The following is a 19,479-nucleotide window of genomic DNA, read 5'->3' as shown; positions in this document are numbered from 1 at the left end:
TGTACTTTTGGTCCTTTCACTTATAAACCTTGCCCTGAAACTGACTTTTCATCACTGCTCTAAAACAATGGTAAAAATAGGTTTATATATTTTATTGTATCTATTTACCTGTTTCTCTGGAGACTGGGCTGATGATTTCTGTGGCAAAGGTATACTGTTCATCAAACATAGCACATCTTTCATCTTCTGGTCAGAAATTCTCACATGCATCAAAGGAAGTCCTCCGGACACTTTAAATCTAAGATACAATTCAGTGGTTTTAAGTCAGTACCTCTATATTACAAACGAGGGAAAGAATTGCATATGTAACTAGAATAAAACACGCCTAAACTTTTGACATGTTTTAATCTAATTACATTAATGCCTCATTTAGACAACACTGTCAAGAAATTGAAAGTTCTATGTTAGCTAAGTTTCCACATAATTTCAACATATCCCTCTTAAGTAGCCAAACCTTTTTAACTCAACTAATTTTTATGAAAATCTTTCCAAACACAATTCTCTACCTTTCAAAACCAAAACACTACTTCCCGGTATCAAAGATTTCTTATTATCAACATCAAAGAGTATCTACCTCATCACTCTCTATCCCATTGCCTTGCTTTATTTCTTTTTATATATAGCACTCGGCAGCACCTGACATCACATTTATATTTGTTTATGTCTCCTCTAATTAAAATGTCAGCTCCATGAGGACATCTGTTTTACTCGCTACTGAATCACCATTGTGATTTTATCAGTTGCTTACTTTTTAGCAGGGGCTTCTATTCTGTTTCCCTATTCAATGTAATTGCCTCAGGTTTATTTGTCTCAATAGCCTTGTGGCAGCTATGTGCTGGTCATAAAGCTCTTCTTGGCTGTTGTTTATCTTTGGCTTCCTGACTAAGCTGTGAACAGCTCAAGCTGACATATGCCTAATTGCTAGATGTCACGCTGGGATACAGTAAAGCACTACAGAGAAAGAAATATAAAGCACTAAATGCCTATACTGGAAAAAAACTAAGGTCTCAAATCAGTGACCTCAGCTTCTACCTTAAGAAACCAGGACTGGAAAGAAAATGAAATCCTAAGTAAACAAAAGAGAGAAATAATAAACATCAGAGTAGAAATCAGGGGGGAAAAAAGAATCAAAAGAGAGAAGATAATGGAAACCAACAGCCGGGTCGCTCAAAAGATCAACAAAATTGATAAACCTCTGATCACAGTGATCAGCAGAAAAAGAGAAAAGGCACAAATTACTAACATCAGGACTAAGAGAAATAACATCACTACAGATTCTTTGTGTATTAAATAGGTAAGAGGAAAGCAATACGAACAGTTTTATGCCATACATTCAACAACTAAGATGGACAAATTCCTTAAAACACACTAACAACTCAAAACACTTGGAACACACAGGTCATTCAAAAGAACAGATAACCTAGCCCTATATCTATGAAAAAACATGAATTTGTAGTTAAATACCTCTCAAAATGAAAACTCCAGGGCCAGATGACTTTACTGGTGAATTCTACCTAACATTTTAGGAAGAAATAATACCATTTCTACACAGTATCTTCCAGAAAACTCAATGTATGACGCCAACATTATCCTGATACCAAAACAAGAAAAGCACAGACCAATATCCCTCATTAACACAAATATAAAACTTGGTAATAAAATTTCGGCAAAACAAGTCCAAAAGTATTTTAAAAGAATAATACATATGGGTTGAGTATCCCTTACCAGAAATGGGACAAGAAGTGTTTCAGATTTTTTTATTTTTCCAGATTTTGGAATATTTGCATTACATAATGAGATATCCTGCAGATAGGACCCAAGTCTAAACATGAAATTGATTTATGTTTCATTCACACCTTGTACACACAGTCTGAAGGTAATTTTATTTTAAAAATGTTAATAATTTTGTGCAAGAAATGAAGCTTGTGTTAAGAATTTATGTGCAGAATTTTCCATATGTGACATAACGTTGACTCTCAAAAAGTTTCAAACTTTGGAGCATTTCAAATTTTTGGTCTTTGGATTAGGGATGTTCATCATTACTAAGTGAGGTTAACCGGTAATGAAAAGTTGGTTTAACATCCACCTGATAAAGGGTATCAATGAACTACTGATACATACAACATGAATCAATCTCAAATTAATTATGCTGAATTAAACACGTCAAACAAAAAAGTTAAAAGTCTAAGATTCTATTTATGTAAAATTCTAGAAAATTCTAACAAATCTATAGTGTCAGAAAGCAGATGAATGTTGTCCAGGGACTGGGGGAAGAGAATTTAAGTAGGGAAGGAAAGAAAGGAATACAAAGGGGAACAAGGACACTTTTGGAGATGATGTGTTCATTCTCTTAACTGTGATGATGGTTTCGTGGCTATATAGCTAAGGCAATATTTATCAAATTGTAAACTTTAAATAGATGCAGTTTATTGAACATCAATTATATTTCAATAAATCTGTTTTTTGAAAGTATAAACATTTCATAATTATTTAAATTCAAAAATAATTTTCTATTTTTCCTCAGGATTATATGGTATTTCATTATCAAAAGAGCCTCTAATGTTTCTGAAGATTTTATTTTGTTGATATTAAGTGTTGGATTAGATTCATTCAAAAACATGAACCATCAACTTTTGTAGACTGTAAAAGTCCAAATATTTCTGAAGAGTTGATGTATAATTCAAATATACATTTTCTTAAAAATACATTTCTGCTGCAAAATGGAATAATCATTATTTTTTTCTGTCTCCCACAGAAATTTATCTTTGCTTCCTTAAATTCTAGCAACTGATGCAGACATATTTCACCTAATTTTCTAATATACAAGAAGCTCATACATTACCTGGCCATTCTTATGTCTTTTTCTACCATAGCTTTGGCCAACTCAACATGAATATCCATGGGTTGCAATATATGCATAGTTGATGGATGCTGAAATCGACACTTTTTCCAGTTTTCCTCTTTAAAAAATAATTTAAGATATTGTGGTTTTTACAAACAGCCATGGAACATGGATAAATATTATTTTTAATGAATATTATTTTAAATTGTCAGACATTCTATGGAAAATCACTGTAAATTAATCCAGAGTCAATGATTACCAATTTTTACTTCTTTTAGCATATCAGTTAAATAACCTATGCTTTTTAAATACAGACTGACAGGATCAAAGACTGTGATATAAAATAATTATATTTGGAGAATGTTCACATAACATCTTGCATTTCAAAGTAAACAGGAAAAACAAAGCCCAGGATCTATTACCTTAATTCCAGAATTAATGACCAAGGTTGATAATTACAGTGAAAAGAAGAGGAAAAACAAGAAAAAAGAAAAAAAGAGGTTTACGGGATTCCTAAGTACAATATTTACGCCCAGCTTAGTACACAATTCCAAAGCAAAGATGAGTTTTAGCGAACAAAATTTCATGACCAAAAAAGTATAATAATCACTTTTCTTCAAATAAGAAGGTCCCAAAAACAGATTTTCCAATAACGAATAGAGAACTATGCAGATCTTTATTGATGGCAATGACTGAAAATCTTTTATCACTTATAATTCAATTATTATTATTATTTTTTTCAGACAGAGTCTCACTCTGTCACCCAGGCTGGAATGCAGTGGCATGATCTGGGCTCACTGCAAGCTCTGCCTCCCAGGTTCATGCCATTCTCCTGCCTCAGCCTCCCGAATAGCTGGGACTACAGGCGCCCGCCACCACACGGGGATTTCACCATGTTAGCCAGGATGGTCTCAATCTCCTGACTTCGTGATCCTCCTGCCTTGGCCTCCCAAAGTGCTGGGATTACAGGCGTGAGCCACCACGTCCGGCCATAATTCAATTATTCTTAAGTACATACAAAAGAAAAGGCAGTTTTAATGGTCTATGTAAATACTCCACTTCAAGGAATTAACAGGCTCTTAACACATGAAAAGTAAGTAGAGCATTATGTATTTACATTTTAATAAGTCTCAACACTCCTACTAGTGTATAAACTCTGCACATAGAGACTATAACTGTCCTTTCCTCTAATGACCTACCACAAAGTGATACTATGATCAAGAATAATTAATAAATATGTATTGTTTCTAGAAACTAAATAAGCCTAAAAAAAATATTTACTTAAGCGTAGAAAACACCAAAGCTTTTGGAAAATAATTAAGTTAATTATCTTTAAGATATTAAGACTGTATCTACTACTTTGTAGATATATATTTCTCAGATATCTACAAAAGTAGAAAGCATAATACTAGTAATACTATTGAAATAAAGACTAGGCTGATATAGTACAAGATTTAATAATGAAGGCAGCAAGGAAAATAATATTGAGTCATCCCAAAAGCAGTAAGACAGAAAAACATGAATCAATTGCAACTTCCATTTTGTGTTCTAAGCAGCTTTATAGTCACATTACAAAAATACAGGCTATGAATAGGCTTAGATTGAAATGGAGCTAGGTATCCTAAGATGACTACCCAAATTTCCATTTCTATTTATAAATGTTGCAGTAATTTACACTGATAGTGTCCTACATGGTTTAAGCAGCCAAAAGAATATGTGTGCAAAATGGTTGTCAGGGTTGATATACAGGCACACATACATACACGTATGTTACACAAACTACCCAACATAATCCCAAGATCCTAAAAGTTGAATAATGGTTTACCTGCTCTTGCAAAAAGTAGTTGCACATTTTTTATTTCAACATCAAACTTGTCATAAGCCTTATCCATTATTTCTTCCAGAGATGAATTAGTAGTCTTCTGTAAGCCTTGATCTTTACTGTTGAGCTAAAATGAAAGACAAATCTCAATTTTTTTTTCCAAAACAGAAAAGCACATACATCAACACACTTTACCTAGGTTTCAATCTTGCATTTAGTCAGTTAAAACCCTAACAAAATGAAAATATTGCCCTTAATGAATAAACATTTTAATTTTCAGATAATTATTTGTAAACAATTAAGATTTCAGCATACATCTCTATTAAAGTTGAGAAATAGGTGTTCAGCACATTTTCATGTTTGAGCTATCTGCCGCAAATAACTTGTCTAGATGTACAACTCCTCCTCTTCCTGGATCTCAAGAATTACTGCCGCTTATAGTCCAGCTCCCCTGACCCCCACCCTACACTCTTCACCATTAAATAGCAGCGTTTTGTTCCTTCTCTGCACTATACCACAGGAATAATTAGACCACTATAATTCAGCCCCAAATTGTACTGCCTTTTCTCCCTTCCTGGTAGAAGCAAGGATCAATTCAGGAGTATACAAGGGATCTTCAAAAAGTTGATGGAAAATGCCCATTATGAAAAAACTATGCATGAATTTCAAAACTGTTTTGTACCAAAAGAAACTTGAACTAACTTTTTATAACATGACTGAACAGGATCTAGTCTGAGTCACTAAGAAGATTAAGACTTCAGCTTGAAAAGGACCCCCCCATCATAGCAACATGAATTCCACTAAAATTGAAGCAAAAAACAAATATATGCTGAAGCTTGGGTGAAAGAATGGTGAAATCAGTAATGCTTTATGAAAAATGTATGGGAACAGTGCCCCAAAGAAATTAGCAGTTTACAAATAGATAACTAATTTTAAGAAGGGTCAAGACAATTTTGAAGATGAAGCCCACAGTGGCAGACCATGCACATCAATTTGTGAGGAAAAACTTAATCTTGTTCATTCCCTAATTGAAGAGGATGATGATTAACAGCAGAAACAACAGTCAACACCACAGACATTTCAACTGGTTCAGCTTACACAATTCTGACTGAAAAATTAAAGTTGAGACAACTTTTTAATCAACAGAAGCCAAAACCACTGCGCTCAAATCAGCTACAGACAAGGGTAGAGCTTTTGATGGAAATTTTAAAAACAAGTGTGGGATCAAGATCCAGAAGCATTTCTTCAAAGAATTATAATAAGAAATGAAACATGGTATGGGCAAGGGGACTCACGTCTGTAATCCCAGCACTTTGGGAGGCCGAGGTGGGCGGATCACTTGAGGTCAGGAGTTCAAGACCAGCCTGGCCAACATGGTGAAACCCCATCTCTACTAAAAATACACAAATTGGCCAGGTGTGGTAGCGTATGCCTGTAATCCCAGCTACTTGCAAGGCTGAGGCAAGAGCAACACCTGAACCCAGGAAGCGAAGGTGGCAGTGAGCCAAGACTGCACTACTGCACTCCAGCCTGGGCGACAGTGCAAGATTCTGTCTCAAAAAAAACAAAGAGATGAAACATGGCTTTACCAGTATGATCTTAAGGACAAATCACAATTAAAGCAATGGTTATGATGTGAAAGTGGTCCGGTCAAAGCAAAAGTAGAGTAGTCAAGAGCAAAGGTGATGGCAACACTTTTTGGGGATGCTCCAGGCATTTTGCTTGTTGACTTTCTGGAGAGCCAAAGAACGATAGCATCTACTTATTATGACAGCGTTTTGAGAAAGTCAACCAAAGTTTTAGCAGAAAAACACCCAGGAAAACTTCACCAGAGAGTCCTTCTTCACCACAATGCTCCTTCTGCTCATTCCTCTCATCAAATGAGGGCAGTTTTTGTAAGATTTTCTATGAGAAATCATTAGGTGCCCACCTTACAGTCCTAATTTGGCTCCTTCTAACTTTTTTGGTTTCCTTATCTTAAAAAAAAAAAATCTATAAACAGCACCTATTTTTCCTCAATTAGTAATGTAGAAAAGACTACAATGACATGATTAAATTCCCAGGACCTTCAATCCTTGAGGGATGGACTAAACGGCTGGTATCATCACTTACAAAAGTGTCTTGAACTTGATGGATCTTATGTTGAGAAACAAAGTTTATGTTTTTTATTTTTATCCTTTAATTTCATTTTTCCACAAACTTTTCAAAGTCCCCTCATATATTTGAAATTGTCACCTTTTACTGGAGGCTTGGATTTCTACGAGATTCAAAATCCAAAATCCAAAAGTTATCTTGCTCTACTTAGTTACCGACGGTGGTTTAATAAACATATATTCATATACGTACAATTTCCTCTTGTCAAAATATATAGGCAACAAATAACACTGTACAATTAAGCCCTGGTATGAAAACAGAAATGCTTCTTTCTAATTAGGAAAAGACAGAGGTAATCCAGTTCTTACTGTCAAATCACCTACCATTACAGAAAATGTGGAGGTTTTTTGTTTTAATAGTCATAAAACATATATAAACTACTCCAAGCTAGGCTTGAAAAACAGATTAAAAAAATAAGTCTACATTTAGTTTAGTGAACTCTGAAGAAAAAAACAGCAAACTACTGGAGAGTTAGCTAGCAAACAGGTCAAAGATGGGCAGACAAAAAAATGCATATATACCTACCTGAAATGTACCAAAATCTAAAACCAGAAGATCTGACTTTTCATGGTGGAAACCTGTCTGTGGAACTACTAGATAAGAAGGCTTCAGATTTATCCTTAAATCAAGGACTTTTCGAGTTTCAATAATATGTGTAAGTCCTAAAGAAGGTAAGAAATAATGACATTAAATGGTCAAGTTGAAATATGTAATCATATTATTAACAACTAGAATAAGAATTTTACTTGAAAAGTATTACAAAGGAGTATTAGCTTTTCTCACAAATCAGATTCTCAATTCAGCATGTAAGGTGAAAATTGTATATAGCCAGTAGGAAACAATTTATTATAGCACAGTATAGTAAACCCAACATAGCTAGTATTTTACGTAGGATAGAAGAATTTATTATTTCCTTGGTTAAGGAACTGGATAAAATAGTTGGCTTGAGTTTAGAGGCCATGTTATACAAAAGTAAGTATCTTTCAAACTATATTCACACACAGTGTGATGAACAGTTTCTTAAGAACTGAGATGGAGGGTTGTTTTCCACCTCAAGCTCATTCTGAAGCACAACTTCTTGACTGTAATGGCAGGAAGAATCGTCTGTACCCCATATTATGCTCTTTCTCACCCAGTCTAACAAGTATATTTGACTTTGAGTAAGCCATGTCTACTCTATACTGTAATACAGTCTGAGTTTAAAATAAAGAAAAAAAGCAACATAATATTTCGAACACAATGTTTACATTAAAGTAGACAAAACTTTTAAAGCTTAGCTGATGCTCATGTAGACACTCAAATTCTTTACCTGTAGCTGTTCTCTCCTTAATTTCTTCTAGCTTCATCAATGTTGCTGATGTTATTTGCTCAAGATCCAAACCCTTATTTGATTGAAAGAATTCAACCACTGCATTGACAGTTTTCTATAACAAAAATTTTTTAATATAACCAAGTTACACATAGTTCTTTCCATGTTGTAAACTTTAAAGTTTCACCTCAATTCTAAACAGCTGTAGTTTTGAACTGTGGAACTCCAAAGATATTCTGTCCAACTACATCTCCCCTTGGAGTAAAAGAGAACCTGGAGAAAGGAAGAGCCTAAGCAAGCTTACTGGAGAGGCAACAAATATGCATATATCATTAAGGTGTAAAGTATGTTCTATAGTGTCATATGGATGTAGCAGCAGACATTACTTCTAGTTTTAGCCTCCAATTAGTCAGAAGGTGAAACTCTACTTCTCTATACTGTAATTAGACTCCCTTGCACTCTGAAGTTTAGACAAGAGGAAGAAAGCCATTTAGCTCTTACCTACATGCCAAATTTAAACTTTTAAAAAATCAGAGATTTTCCAAGATGAAAACAGTTCTGGAGACTGGTTGTTTAACAATGTGAATGTACTTAACATTACTGAACTGTAAACTTAAAAACAGTTAAGATGTTAAATTGAGTTATGTGTATTTTACCACAATTAAAATTTTTTAATTATAAAATATAATGAGTTCTGCAGTCTTTATATACTGCCTCCCCTCCGCCGATCCACACACACACACACACACACACACACACACTGTGAATTTAGCTTGCAATCGTAAAGTAAAATTACATCACGGATCTCAACAAGGTGGGGTGAAACTACAAGTGATGCAATGAGTAGTGAACCATATCCATATTGCTGACTAACTTGAGATGGTAGGTAAGATAGCCTGAAAAAGGTAAAGTCATAGATACAGAACCTGAGCCAGCATTTCCAATAACATCTAAACACCAATGCTTTTTTCCATGTTAACAATATTTAAAATTCTTTTAATCACTCCTAAAGCTCTTTGAATTTGTTCCAAACATCGAAAGAAAAGAGAAAATACACAAAAAAGAACTGGAGTAGGAAGTCAACATGTAACAATTTGGGAGTACTTGGCAAATAAACAAGAATTTTTTAAAGTATATTAGATTTTTTTAAATTTAATATAAGCATAGATAAATAAACCTTGCAGTAGGGAAAAATGTATTGCATATGAAAAAATCAAAATTAGCTCCTGAACATGTACTGCTTTTGAAACAAGAAAAACCTATTAGGAAACTTACCTATTAAGTAAATAAATGTTAAATATGAAAGAGGAGAAATAAGAAAATGTCTGGTATCCATATGCTCACCATAAAGGAAAAATTCTTCTTTTACAAATTTATTCACTTTAAATTAGAAAATTCAATATAAAATTGTCCACTCAAATAGGATGCTTACATTTTATTTTTGAATATGTCAGAAGTATAAGATGGTTTAAACAAAGAGTTACTTTCTCCTTGCACTTACAGCATCATAGATGACCTCCACAGGCTGAGACTGAACAATCAGAGTCTGGTCAGCAGGACTATCCTCTGGATTGGTTTCAAATTTAATTTTAAGCAAGGATGATGTAGTGTCACCAATTGAAGCCACAAGTGATGGTACAATATCCTGCTGTCTCAAACCTGTTATATACCAGTGTTCTAATTTTGCTTCTACCCTATAATCCAATGAAGAACAAGGAAAGATACAGATAAGGTCTTTTGTAATCTAATGGGCTAAAATACAAATTTCCCTTTAAACACTTTTTTGAGAACCAGGACCATCCATGCACATTATCCAAAGCTGAAGCTCAACCTTCTTATCCAGGCATTCAATTGCTCACACACAATCTGGTTTGCTGCTCTTGTTGTTTTAATTAACTCCTTTCATCTACATGAAAAACTCACTTTAGCCAACTTTAGAATACTGTAAAAGTTCTGATCACTGTTGTATGAATCACATGACATTGCTGTATGATCACATGACATTGATGAACTCCTCTCCCTACTTCTATGCCACCCTTAATACCATCTTACTCCATTCCAGCTTCTCCTAGTCATTTCCATTCGGCTAACCTGGACCTTCTCCTAGCTCAGTTATTCTCTTCCACAACTAAGCCTGTGTAGCATTAACTATGAGGCATTTAATTTTACAATACCTTCTCACCCTAGAGCTGTCTAATGTCATATAGTTCTCAAATTATTAACTTCTTGCATATCTTTTATCAGCTATAGCATACATTTCTTGAAAACAAAAACTTACTGTACTTGTCCATAGCTTTCACGGTATTGAGCCTATAAATTAAATACTATCCAATAAATATGCACAAACGAAAGGAGGGAGGGCAGAACAAATGATGAAATACCCATACAGCGCCATAACAAAACAAAAGCAAATATATAAAGACTATCTTGACATATACATGAAAGAGAAATTAAAGAAGAGCTGGCATTAATCATTTTTAATCCTGAATAACACACCTCATTTTTTGCCTAAAACTATAACTAAAAATAAAAATTGAAATAAATTTTTAAAAACTTACTTAAGTGCTTGTGCTCCTGGTCGCTGAAATACTTGAGTGCCCAGCCCAATTATCTGAATTTTTAGTATTTCTGGAATATTCTTGTTTTCTCTTATCGTAACAGAGGTGCTTACTAACTTCAGGGTCATTATATGGGCAACATACTATACAGAAAGAATAAAATTAAATTGTTAAAGTTTAAATAATTATTACTTTCTTTAATAATTTCTTATTTAAATTTGTTGAATTATAAAGCAGCCTAACAAATAGAACATGGTAGGTTCTGGCATCCATATGCTCATCATAAAGGAAAAATTCTTCTTTTGCAAATGTATTCACTATAAATTAGAAAATTCAATATAAAATTGTCCACTCAAATAGGATGCTTACAAAAGATCTAGAAATTCATTTCTCTGAAGTTTTATTTTATTTTTGAGACACAGTCTTGCTCTGTTGCCCAGGCTGGAGTGCAGTGGCACAATCACAGCTCACTGCAACCTCCACTTCCCGGGTTCAAGCGATTCTCCTGACTCAGCCTCCCAAGTAGCTGGGATCACAGGTGCCCATCACCATGCCAAGCTAAGTTTTGTGTTTTTAGTAGAGACGGGGTTTCACCATGTTGGCCAGGCTGGTCTCGAACTCCTGACCTCAAGTGATCTGCCCACCCCAGCCTCCCAGAGTGCTAGGAATACAGGCGAGAGCCACCGTACCCAGCCTTCTCTTAGTTTTACAGGTTATAACAATGAAACAATTACAAAACATTTTGTGGCATATTCAATTCAGCAGCTTTTTCTGAAACAAACTAAGTATTTCAGAATAATCCTGTGGCTGAAGGAAAAACATCTGCTTGATTGCTGTGCAGAGTTAGTAAGACACTGAGAAAATAAATCCTGACCCCAAAATTACTGAGTCAAGATTGAAGGTAAAACAGAGAACCAGGGAGATGATCCTGGAATCTGGGGACCTGCTTCTCCTAGAGGTATTCGGAAATTTCAGAGGGGACAGCCTAGGGGCAGTGAAGCTAGGCTAGCAGGGTCAAAATTGGAAACCACGTCCCATCAAAAGGTAAAAGCACTGATAAAACACATTATTTTGCCTGGGACCCTAAAGGGTTATATCATAAGAGTAAAGGTGAACTGGAAGCACGCAAACTCCCATGATCTGGCAGCACGCCATCAAATCATCTCAATACCTACAGTAACAAGGATTGGTGCACGTACACACATACACACACACTCACACACACACGTACACACACACACACACACACACACACAGACTCACTAGATTCATGACCAGTTGGAACAAAAACCAGCAGAAACAACAGAAAATATATTCACAGGAGCTCTAGACATCAAGAGTCTAATTTTAGACTTACTCAGACTACTAGATTTATTAGGGTCAAAAACATGAAAGATAAAACAGCATGTTAGCAAAGAACTTGGAAGCTATAAAAAAAGAACCAAATAGAAATTCAAGAACTGAAATAGACAAAAACCAATTAAGAATTCAATAAATGAGTTTAACAGTAATATACAAAGAGCTGAAGAGAGAATTAAGAGGCAACTAGCCAAAGAATAAACAAATAAAGAACTTGGAAATACCTCAGAGAAAATAAGACACACATGATATTATGAAAAGAGCCTACTATGTACATTAGAAGTCCCAAAGGATGAAGTATAAAAGAATGATGGGAAATAAAACTGGGAAGTGAGGATTTTTTTCCAATATTGATGAAACCTCAAGATGTCCAAACAGGAAGAAGTCCAAACAGTATAAACAAAAATGAATACATATCTAGTCACATCACAGTAAAATTACTGAAAATCTAAGGTAAAAAGATTTTCTTAAAAATAGAAAAATGAGAGAGATGGGTGGAAATTACCTTCAAAGTGATATAGTAAGACTAACAGCTGAATACACAAAAGAAAATGCAGGCCTAACAACAATGAAATTATATCTTCAAAACTCAGAAAATCATTAACAACCTAGAATTCTATACACAGAAGTATCCTTCAAGAAATAAGGAAAAATAGACATTTTCAGAAAAACAAAAAAAAAATTTAAAAACTTGTCACCAGCAGAACTGCATTTAACAAAATAATATAATTGGCATTGTTCAAGTAGAAGGAAAATTACTGACAGATGGTCAGAGACACAAAAAGGAATTATATGACTGGAATATTCAATATTGCTAAAATTACAACTGTCCCCATAATAATTTACAGATTCAATGTAATCTCTAACAAAAGCAGCATGTACTTTTGAAAACACTGATAAGATGATTCTAAAAGGTACATATAAGTGGAAAAGGCCTAAAATAGCCAAAACACTCTTAAAAAAAAAAGAGGCCAGGCATGGTGGCTCACGCCTGTAATCCCAGCACTTGGTAGGCTGAGGCAGGCAGATCACGAGGTCAGGAGTTCGAGACCACCCTGGCTAACACAGTGAAACCTCATCTCTACTAAAAATACAAAAAATGAGCAGGGCGTGGTGGCAGGCACTTGTAGTCCCAGCTCCATGGGAGGCTGAGGCAGGAGAATGGCATGAACCCAGGAGGCGGAGCTTACAGTGAGCTGAGATTACACCACTGCACTCCAGCCTGGGCGACAGAGCGAGACTCCGTCTCAAAAAAAAAGAAAAACAAGTCTTACTTTAAGACTTATAAAACTATAATAATAAGTACATTAGTCCATTCTCATGCTGCTAGTAAAGATATACCTGAGACTGGATAATTTATCAAAGAAAGAGGTTTAACGGACTCACAGTTCCACATGGCTGGGGAGGCCTCACAATCATGGCAGAAGGCAAGGGAAGAGCAAAGACAATGTCTGACATAGCAGGCAAGAGAGCTTGTGCAGGGGAACTCCCATGTATAAAACCATCAGATCTCACAAGACTTACTCAATACCATGAAAACAGTATGGGAGATACGGTCCCAATCATTCAATTTTCTCCACTTGGCCCCACCCTTGGCACGTGGGGATTATTACAATTCAAGGTGAGAGTTCGGTGGGGACACAGCCAAACCACAGCATCAAGATTGGGGCCATAAGTGTAAAAATAGACAAAGAGTTCAATGAGAGTCTAAAACTATATCCACACATATAAAGTCAACTTATTTTCAACCAAAGGGACAACTCAATTCAATAAGAAAAAAAATGAAGTCTTTTTAAAATACTGCTCAAACAACTGGATAAACATAGGGAAAAAATAAACCTCAACCCACATGCCACTCCAAATACAAAAATTATTTTAAGATGAATACTCAAGATAAAACCCAGAACCCCATAAAGTTTCCAGGAAGAATACATAGGAGAGTATCTTTGTGACTCTGAGGTAGGCAAAGGCTTCTTGAATAGATCTAATGTTAGCAGTAACCATAAAAAAAAAGACTTCATCAGTAGAAAATTAAAATTGTTTCTCATAAATAACTACCATTAAGAAAATCAAGAGGCAAGCCACAAATTGAAAAATTTATACATGCACCGATAGCAAAATGTGCATATCTATATCTATACACAAACACAACAAAAGTCTTGTATGCAAATATATAAATAACTTCCACAAACAACAATAAAAAGACAAACAACCCAATTTAAAAATGACCAAAAATCACACATGAACAAATAGAGACGGCCAATAAGACATGAAAAGACAGTCAACATCTGTATTAGTTTGTTTTCACACTGCTATAAAGAACTGCCCTAGACTGGGTAATTTATAAAGGAAAGAGGTTTAATTGACTATCTTTCAGCATGGCTGGGAGGCCTCAGGAAACAAAATCATGGCAGAAGGCCATGGGGAAGCAAGGTACCTTCCTCACAAGGTGGCAGGAAGGAATAGTGTTGAGTGAAGGAGGAAGAGGCCCTTATAAAACCATCAGATCTCATGAGAATTAACTCGCTATCACAACAGTGTGGTGGAAACCACCCCCATTACTCAATTATTACCACCTGGTCTCTCCCTTGATGGCAGAGAGGGGTGGATTATGGGGATTACAATTCAAGATGAGATCTGAGTGAGGACACAAAAGCCTAACCATAACAACATCATTAGTCATTAGGAAAACGCAAATTAAAACTATAGTCGAGGAACATATCAAATCCGCTAAAATGGCTAAAATTAAAAAGCCTGACAATATCAAATGTGGCAAGAATATGTAGCATCTGGAACTAGTGGTAGGAATATAAAATATTACAACTTTCAGAGAAGTGTTTGCCATTTTTTAGAAAAGTTATACATATTCACCCTATGACCCAGCAACTCTACTCCCAGATATTTAACTCAAGAGAAATAAAAACGTATCTCCACCAAAGACTTGTACAAGTATATTCATAGCAGTGTTATCTGCAGTAGCCAAAACCAGAAACTACAAACATATATATCTACAGGAAATAGATAAGAAATTACAGTATATTCATACAATGAAAACAAAATAACAGTGTTGGTAGTAAAAAACAAAAAGAAATAAAAGATACGATTACCATAAAAATCAGGATAATGGTTACCTTTGGAGAAGCAATGATGGGGGACGAATGGGCTTCTAAGGTGACAGCAATATTCTAAATCTTGACCTTCATAATAATTAAACACTGTTCCCTTTTTAGTCAAATAGGCAGGATATTTTGGTTTTGCTTTCTCTTTTATATATGTTATGCTTCAGAATTTGAAAAAAATTCCTTAGGATAAAATTTTTTTAAGATTCTATTTAGCACTATAATAAGTACTTTTGTCAGGTTATTCTTACGTTCACTAAAACTACTTAAATCTAAAGTTGGAGGCTGGGCACAGTGGCTCACACCTGTAATCCCAGCACTTTGGGAGGCTGAGGATGGCAGATCATCCGAGGTCAGGAATTCGAGACCAGCCTGGTCAACATGGCGAAACCCCGTGTCTACTAAAAATATAAAGATTAGCCAGGCGGGGTGGTGGGTGCCTGTAATCCCAGCTACTCAGGAGGCTGAGGCAGGAGAATCGCTTGAACCCAGGAGGCAGAGCCAAGATCACACCACTGCGCTCCAGCCTGGGCAACAGAGCAAGACGCCATCTCAAAAAAATAAAAATAAAATAAAGTTGGAGAGAGAACCTGACTGAAAGCATTTAACCATTAAGTAGCAGAGTGGAATTGAAAACATTTTTATTACTTAAAAAAAATCAGTAACTCTAACCCAATTGAATCTAATATAGTATAATGAGACAAAATTCCTTTAAACCACTTAAATAATTACCTGCTTAGGTAAAGTTAGGTTGTGAGTACTCTCACTATAACCAATGGCAGTGAAGAGTTTATCTTTTTCCTCTGGAGTCATAAGGTCATCAATAGCTATGAAAAAACAACATTTTAAGAAATTAATTGCTTCCATTTTACAGATACAACTAAAAAGACTAACCAAACTAACAAGTATCCTGAAATCAACAGACACAAACGCTAAAGTAAAATTAGCCAGGTAATATCCGCTAATATACTACAACTTTGACAAAACATATTCTATTTGCTTGCTAAGGTCAAGAAAAGGCAAAGAGACACCATTAAGGAAATTCAGTTCTAATGTAAGGATTTCAGAATTCCCTAAGTATTTTAAAACTTAAGCGAAACTTGTAATTAAATATCTACGTAAAAGGTAACAAAAAATGCTAAATGTTGAGACCTCTAAATATAAACATTTAAAATTTGACATAAATATTATTCCACAAACAAAAAATCAAAGTTTTATTTTAGTCTAAGTTTTATTTTAGACAAACATAGGAATATACTAGCCTGATGTGTCTGCTTATATATTTGCTATACCGAGCTAATTTATTTCAAATGTATTTCAAAATAAAATTCAACAGGAAGATATAATTTACATAGTGTTTTTTTGTTTTCTGTTTTTTTATTTTTCACTTAACACTATACAATAACTTATCTGACTTGGAACTTACTTTCAGGAATCAATGATTCTTCGTCCTTTTTCTTAGACTCTTTCTTACCCCAAAACCCACTAAACCAGCCTCCACGTTTCTCGCCTGTGTCAGCAGACTTTTTCCTTAATTTTTGCCCAGACCGAATCACCTAAAAAATAAAAATTAAAAAATTTACTTGAAGAATGTTGCCCTCTTCATTTTCAGGTATAGCCTGGAAAAAAACAATGGTTCATTTTTTCTTTAACGCTACGTAAGATTGAACCAGTCAAGATCTTAAATGATGCTCACAACATAATTTAGTTAAATGTAGTCCCCCTGTTAGTTTATTAATACTTCTCACACCAACTGAAAGCATTTTGACGAGGCTGCATGTTATGAGCTATATAGTTAAGGTTCCAACTAAAATATTTCTAAGCAACGTTACTTCCAAATTTTTAAGTTAAGGAGCCACTAGAACTGCATGTTTATAAAATGAAAAGTTCCTTGAAAGGGAACACACCCAAAAAAGTATTAATTTGAAACAATTATATTTCAGAATTCATATATATTGCTGGCTTGCTAAGACAATGGCAGAAGGAGGGATATAAATTAAAATACTCCTTGAATCCCATTTCACTCTCTTTTTTCAACAAATCCTGACTAGATTTTCTATCGCTCCTTCTCTTTCCCACTTTTCAGAGAAATATAGATGAATAACCAAAGGCAGAAAACGGATAAAGAAAATAAAGGGGATAAGTAATTTAGATTCTATGTTCTCATTCCCTGAATAAGTAAATTTCAATAACTTTTCCACTTAAAGTATTTTAAAATGGTAGTGAATGGATAACATACTGTAAGCCTCTGTGTGTAATAAAAAGTGGAATAATACAAAAGAGAAGATGAAAGTAAAGAGTTGAATTCTATAGCAAAGAGAATAGGTTTGATTGGTGAATGTAAAGACTAAGGATGGGCAAAATGTTAAACTTTTGTCACAAGCTATGAATGAGTGTGTACATTTTCAAGCCCTGTTTGAAACTGCAAGATGAAAATGAATGACAAATCAGCTACTGTGGATACCACAGCTCAGTAGTATTCAACCCTTGCTGCACAAAAGAATCATCTAGAAGCTTTATGAGAAAAAATGCCAAAACCAAAGCCCCACCACACAACAATTAAATCAAATCTTGAGAGAGTGGGTTCTAGGTAAGCACTGTTTTTTTTTTTTTTTAATTCCCCTGGTGATTCTAACATGCAGCCAAGGTTCAGAACCACTGAGGTGACAACAAACTAGTTTCCTTCAACAGCAGAGATCATGATACAGAAAATTAATTGCTTCAACAGTTTCACAAATAGATGAAACTGAGCTATTTTGGAAATGACACCCAATTAAATGTATATCTGAGTGTTTCTGCTTTTTAGAATCTTCTATGAATTCTTTTAGGGAAAATGCAACCAGAGACTTCAAATTTAAACCTCTCTTAGATACTGAGACTTAATAAATAGATGAATTTATAAATAGTCTTTATAAATCTAAATGCAGAAAAAGCTATAAAGCATTTGGATATTTTGTTAACATCTCTTTTAACCAAACTGATAGTTTTAAGTTTTAAAAGGGCAGGCACTAAACTGTGTTTTTTCATTGTTACCATCTTCTTAGCTACCATAAAAATTATTCTTTATAAAAATAGATAATACATTTTTTTACACTTTGGGGGAAAGAAGCCTTTTTATTTTGGAAAAAATTAATTAACCGAAATTAACCTTTTAAAAATATCCTGATAAGAGACATCAAGATAATATGGCAACAAATTCCAACATTCAACTTCCTCCCAAATCTCTAAATATCTAATAACCTTTAAAAGAAAGATAAAGCCATTATTAGCATTAGCATTGAAATCTTAAAGGTGTGATCAGCACACTACAAATTTCAAGGAATTTCAAAATAAACTGAAAATTTTAGATATAATAAAGAGAAAAAGAGATGAATTAGTAGGAAAGCACACAATCAAAAATAATAATTTCAAACAATAGGAAAGGCTATGAAGAAAATGAAGTAACAAAGAAAAGTGAAGAAAAGTTTTCCTATGTTTGTCAATCCCCACATAAAAATAAATAAGAATTAACATTTAAAAATATGAAAGCTGTCACAGAACTATACACACACATCATACCAATGTCAAATTCTCGGTTTGGGTATTGTTCTATAATTACGTAGATGTAACTATTGGGAGAAACTGGGTGAAGGGTACACAGGGCCTCTGTGAACTATCTTTGCAACTTATTATAAATCTATAGTTATTTCAAAACATATATACATATATGGGAGACCAAAAATAAATTAAAATATACAAATGAGACCTAATATGAAGACGAATGCAGAGCCCTTTCCCTTTTCCTCAATTACCCCTTGTTGCCTTCACTTCCTTCTCTGTTCAGCTAAGTGCCCATGGTAAATAACTTCAGCCAATCCTCTGCCTGCATTTTAAACTCTGGCCCTACGTACTTTCCATTACAATGAAAAAAATCAATGTTAGATGGATCTAATTGTATTCTCTTCTACATCCATCATTCTTTGTCTACTGCATCTCATAATTAGTACTCTTTCTTCACTTTTTAAGCAACTGTAGCTGATATTAAGAATACACATTTAAGCTAAAGCAACTTAAGTCGTGGAGGATTAAAATTAAATTGATTCATTCCTCTCTTTCATAGGAACAATCCCCAGCAACAGCAAATACCTTTCAAAACAGTCATACTTTCTGACCTAACAACTTGTACCTTGGGGAATTTGCCTGTGAGAAAATAAGGGATGTTTGAAAAAATGCAGAGATAAGGCTATTCATTGTAGAGTCACTTACAATTAAATATAACCAGTGAGAAATAGTGAAGCAAATTCTGGTATATGCACAGAATGGAATACTATTTAGCA

The 19,479-nt window shown here is 34.5% G+C and overlaps 1 protein-coding gene across 2 annotated transcripts in view; it reads right to left on the bottom strand.

Annotated features, from left to right (window-relative positions):
- Positions 1-19,479, bottom strand: part of VPS13C (vacuolar protein sorting 13 homolog C (S. cerevisiae)) — a 187,757-nt gene that overhangs the window by 113,923 nt on the left and 54,355 nt on the right. For both annotated transcript variants that reach the window (XM_011940470.1, XM_011940469.1), the window contains 9 exons: positions 16,590-16,719; positions 15,896-15,990; positions 10,686-10,828; positions 9,629-9,821; positions 8,128-8,242; positions 7,344-7,480; positions 4,668-4,791; positions 2,843-2,960; positions 109-238 (listed from right to left, as the gene is read on the bottom strand). In XM_011940470.1, the coding sequence (XP_011795860.1) occupies positions 109-238; positions 2,843-2,960; positions 4,668-4,791; positions 7,344-7,480; positions 8,128-8,242; positions 9,629-9,821; positions 10,686-10,828; positions 15,896-15,990; positions 16,590-16,719 (1,185 nt within the window). The remainder of the gene's footprint in view (positions 1-108; positions 239-2,842; positions 2,961-4,667; positions 4,792-7,343; positions 7,481-8,127; positions 8,243-9,628; positions 9,822-10,685; positions 10,829-15,895; positions 15,991-16,589; positions 16,720-19,479) is intronic.

This window comes from Colobus angolensis, unplaced genomic scaffold, assembly GCF_000951035.1.
Source record: "Colobus angolensis palliatus isolate OR3802 unplaced genomic scaffold, Cang.pa_1.0 Scaffold19, whole genome shotgun sequence".
Lineage (NCBI taxonomy): Eukaryota > Metazoa > Chordata > Mammalia > Primates > Cercopithecidae > Colobus > Colobus angolensis.
The sequence above is the reverse complement of the archived record's forward strand: the minus strand, read 5'-3'. Positions and strand labels throughout refer to the sequence as shown.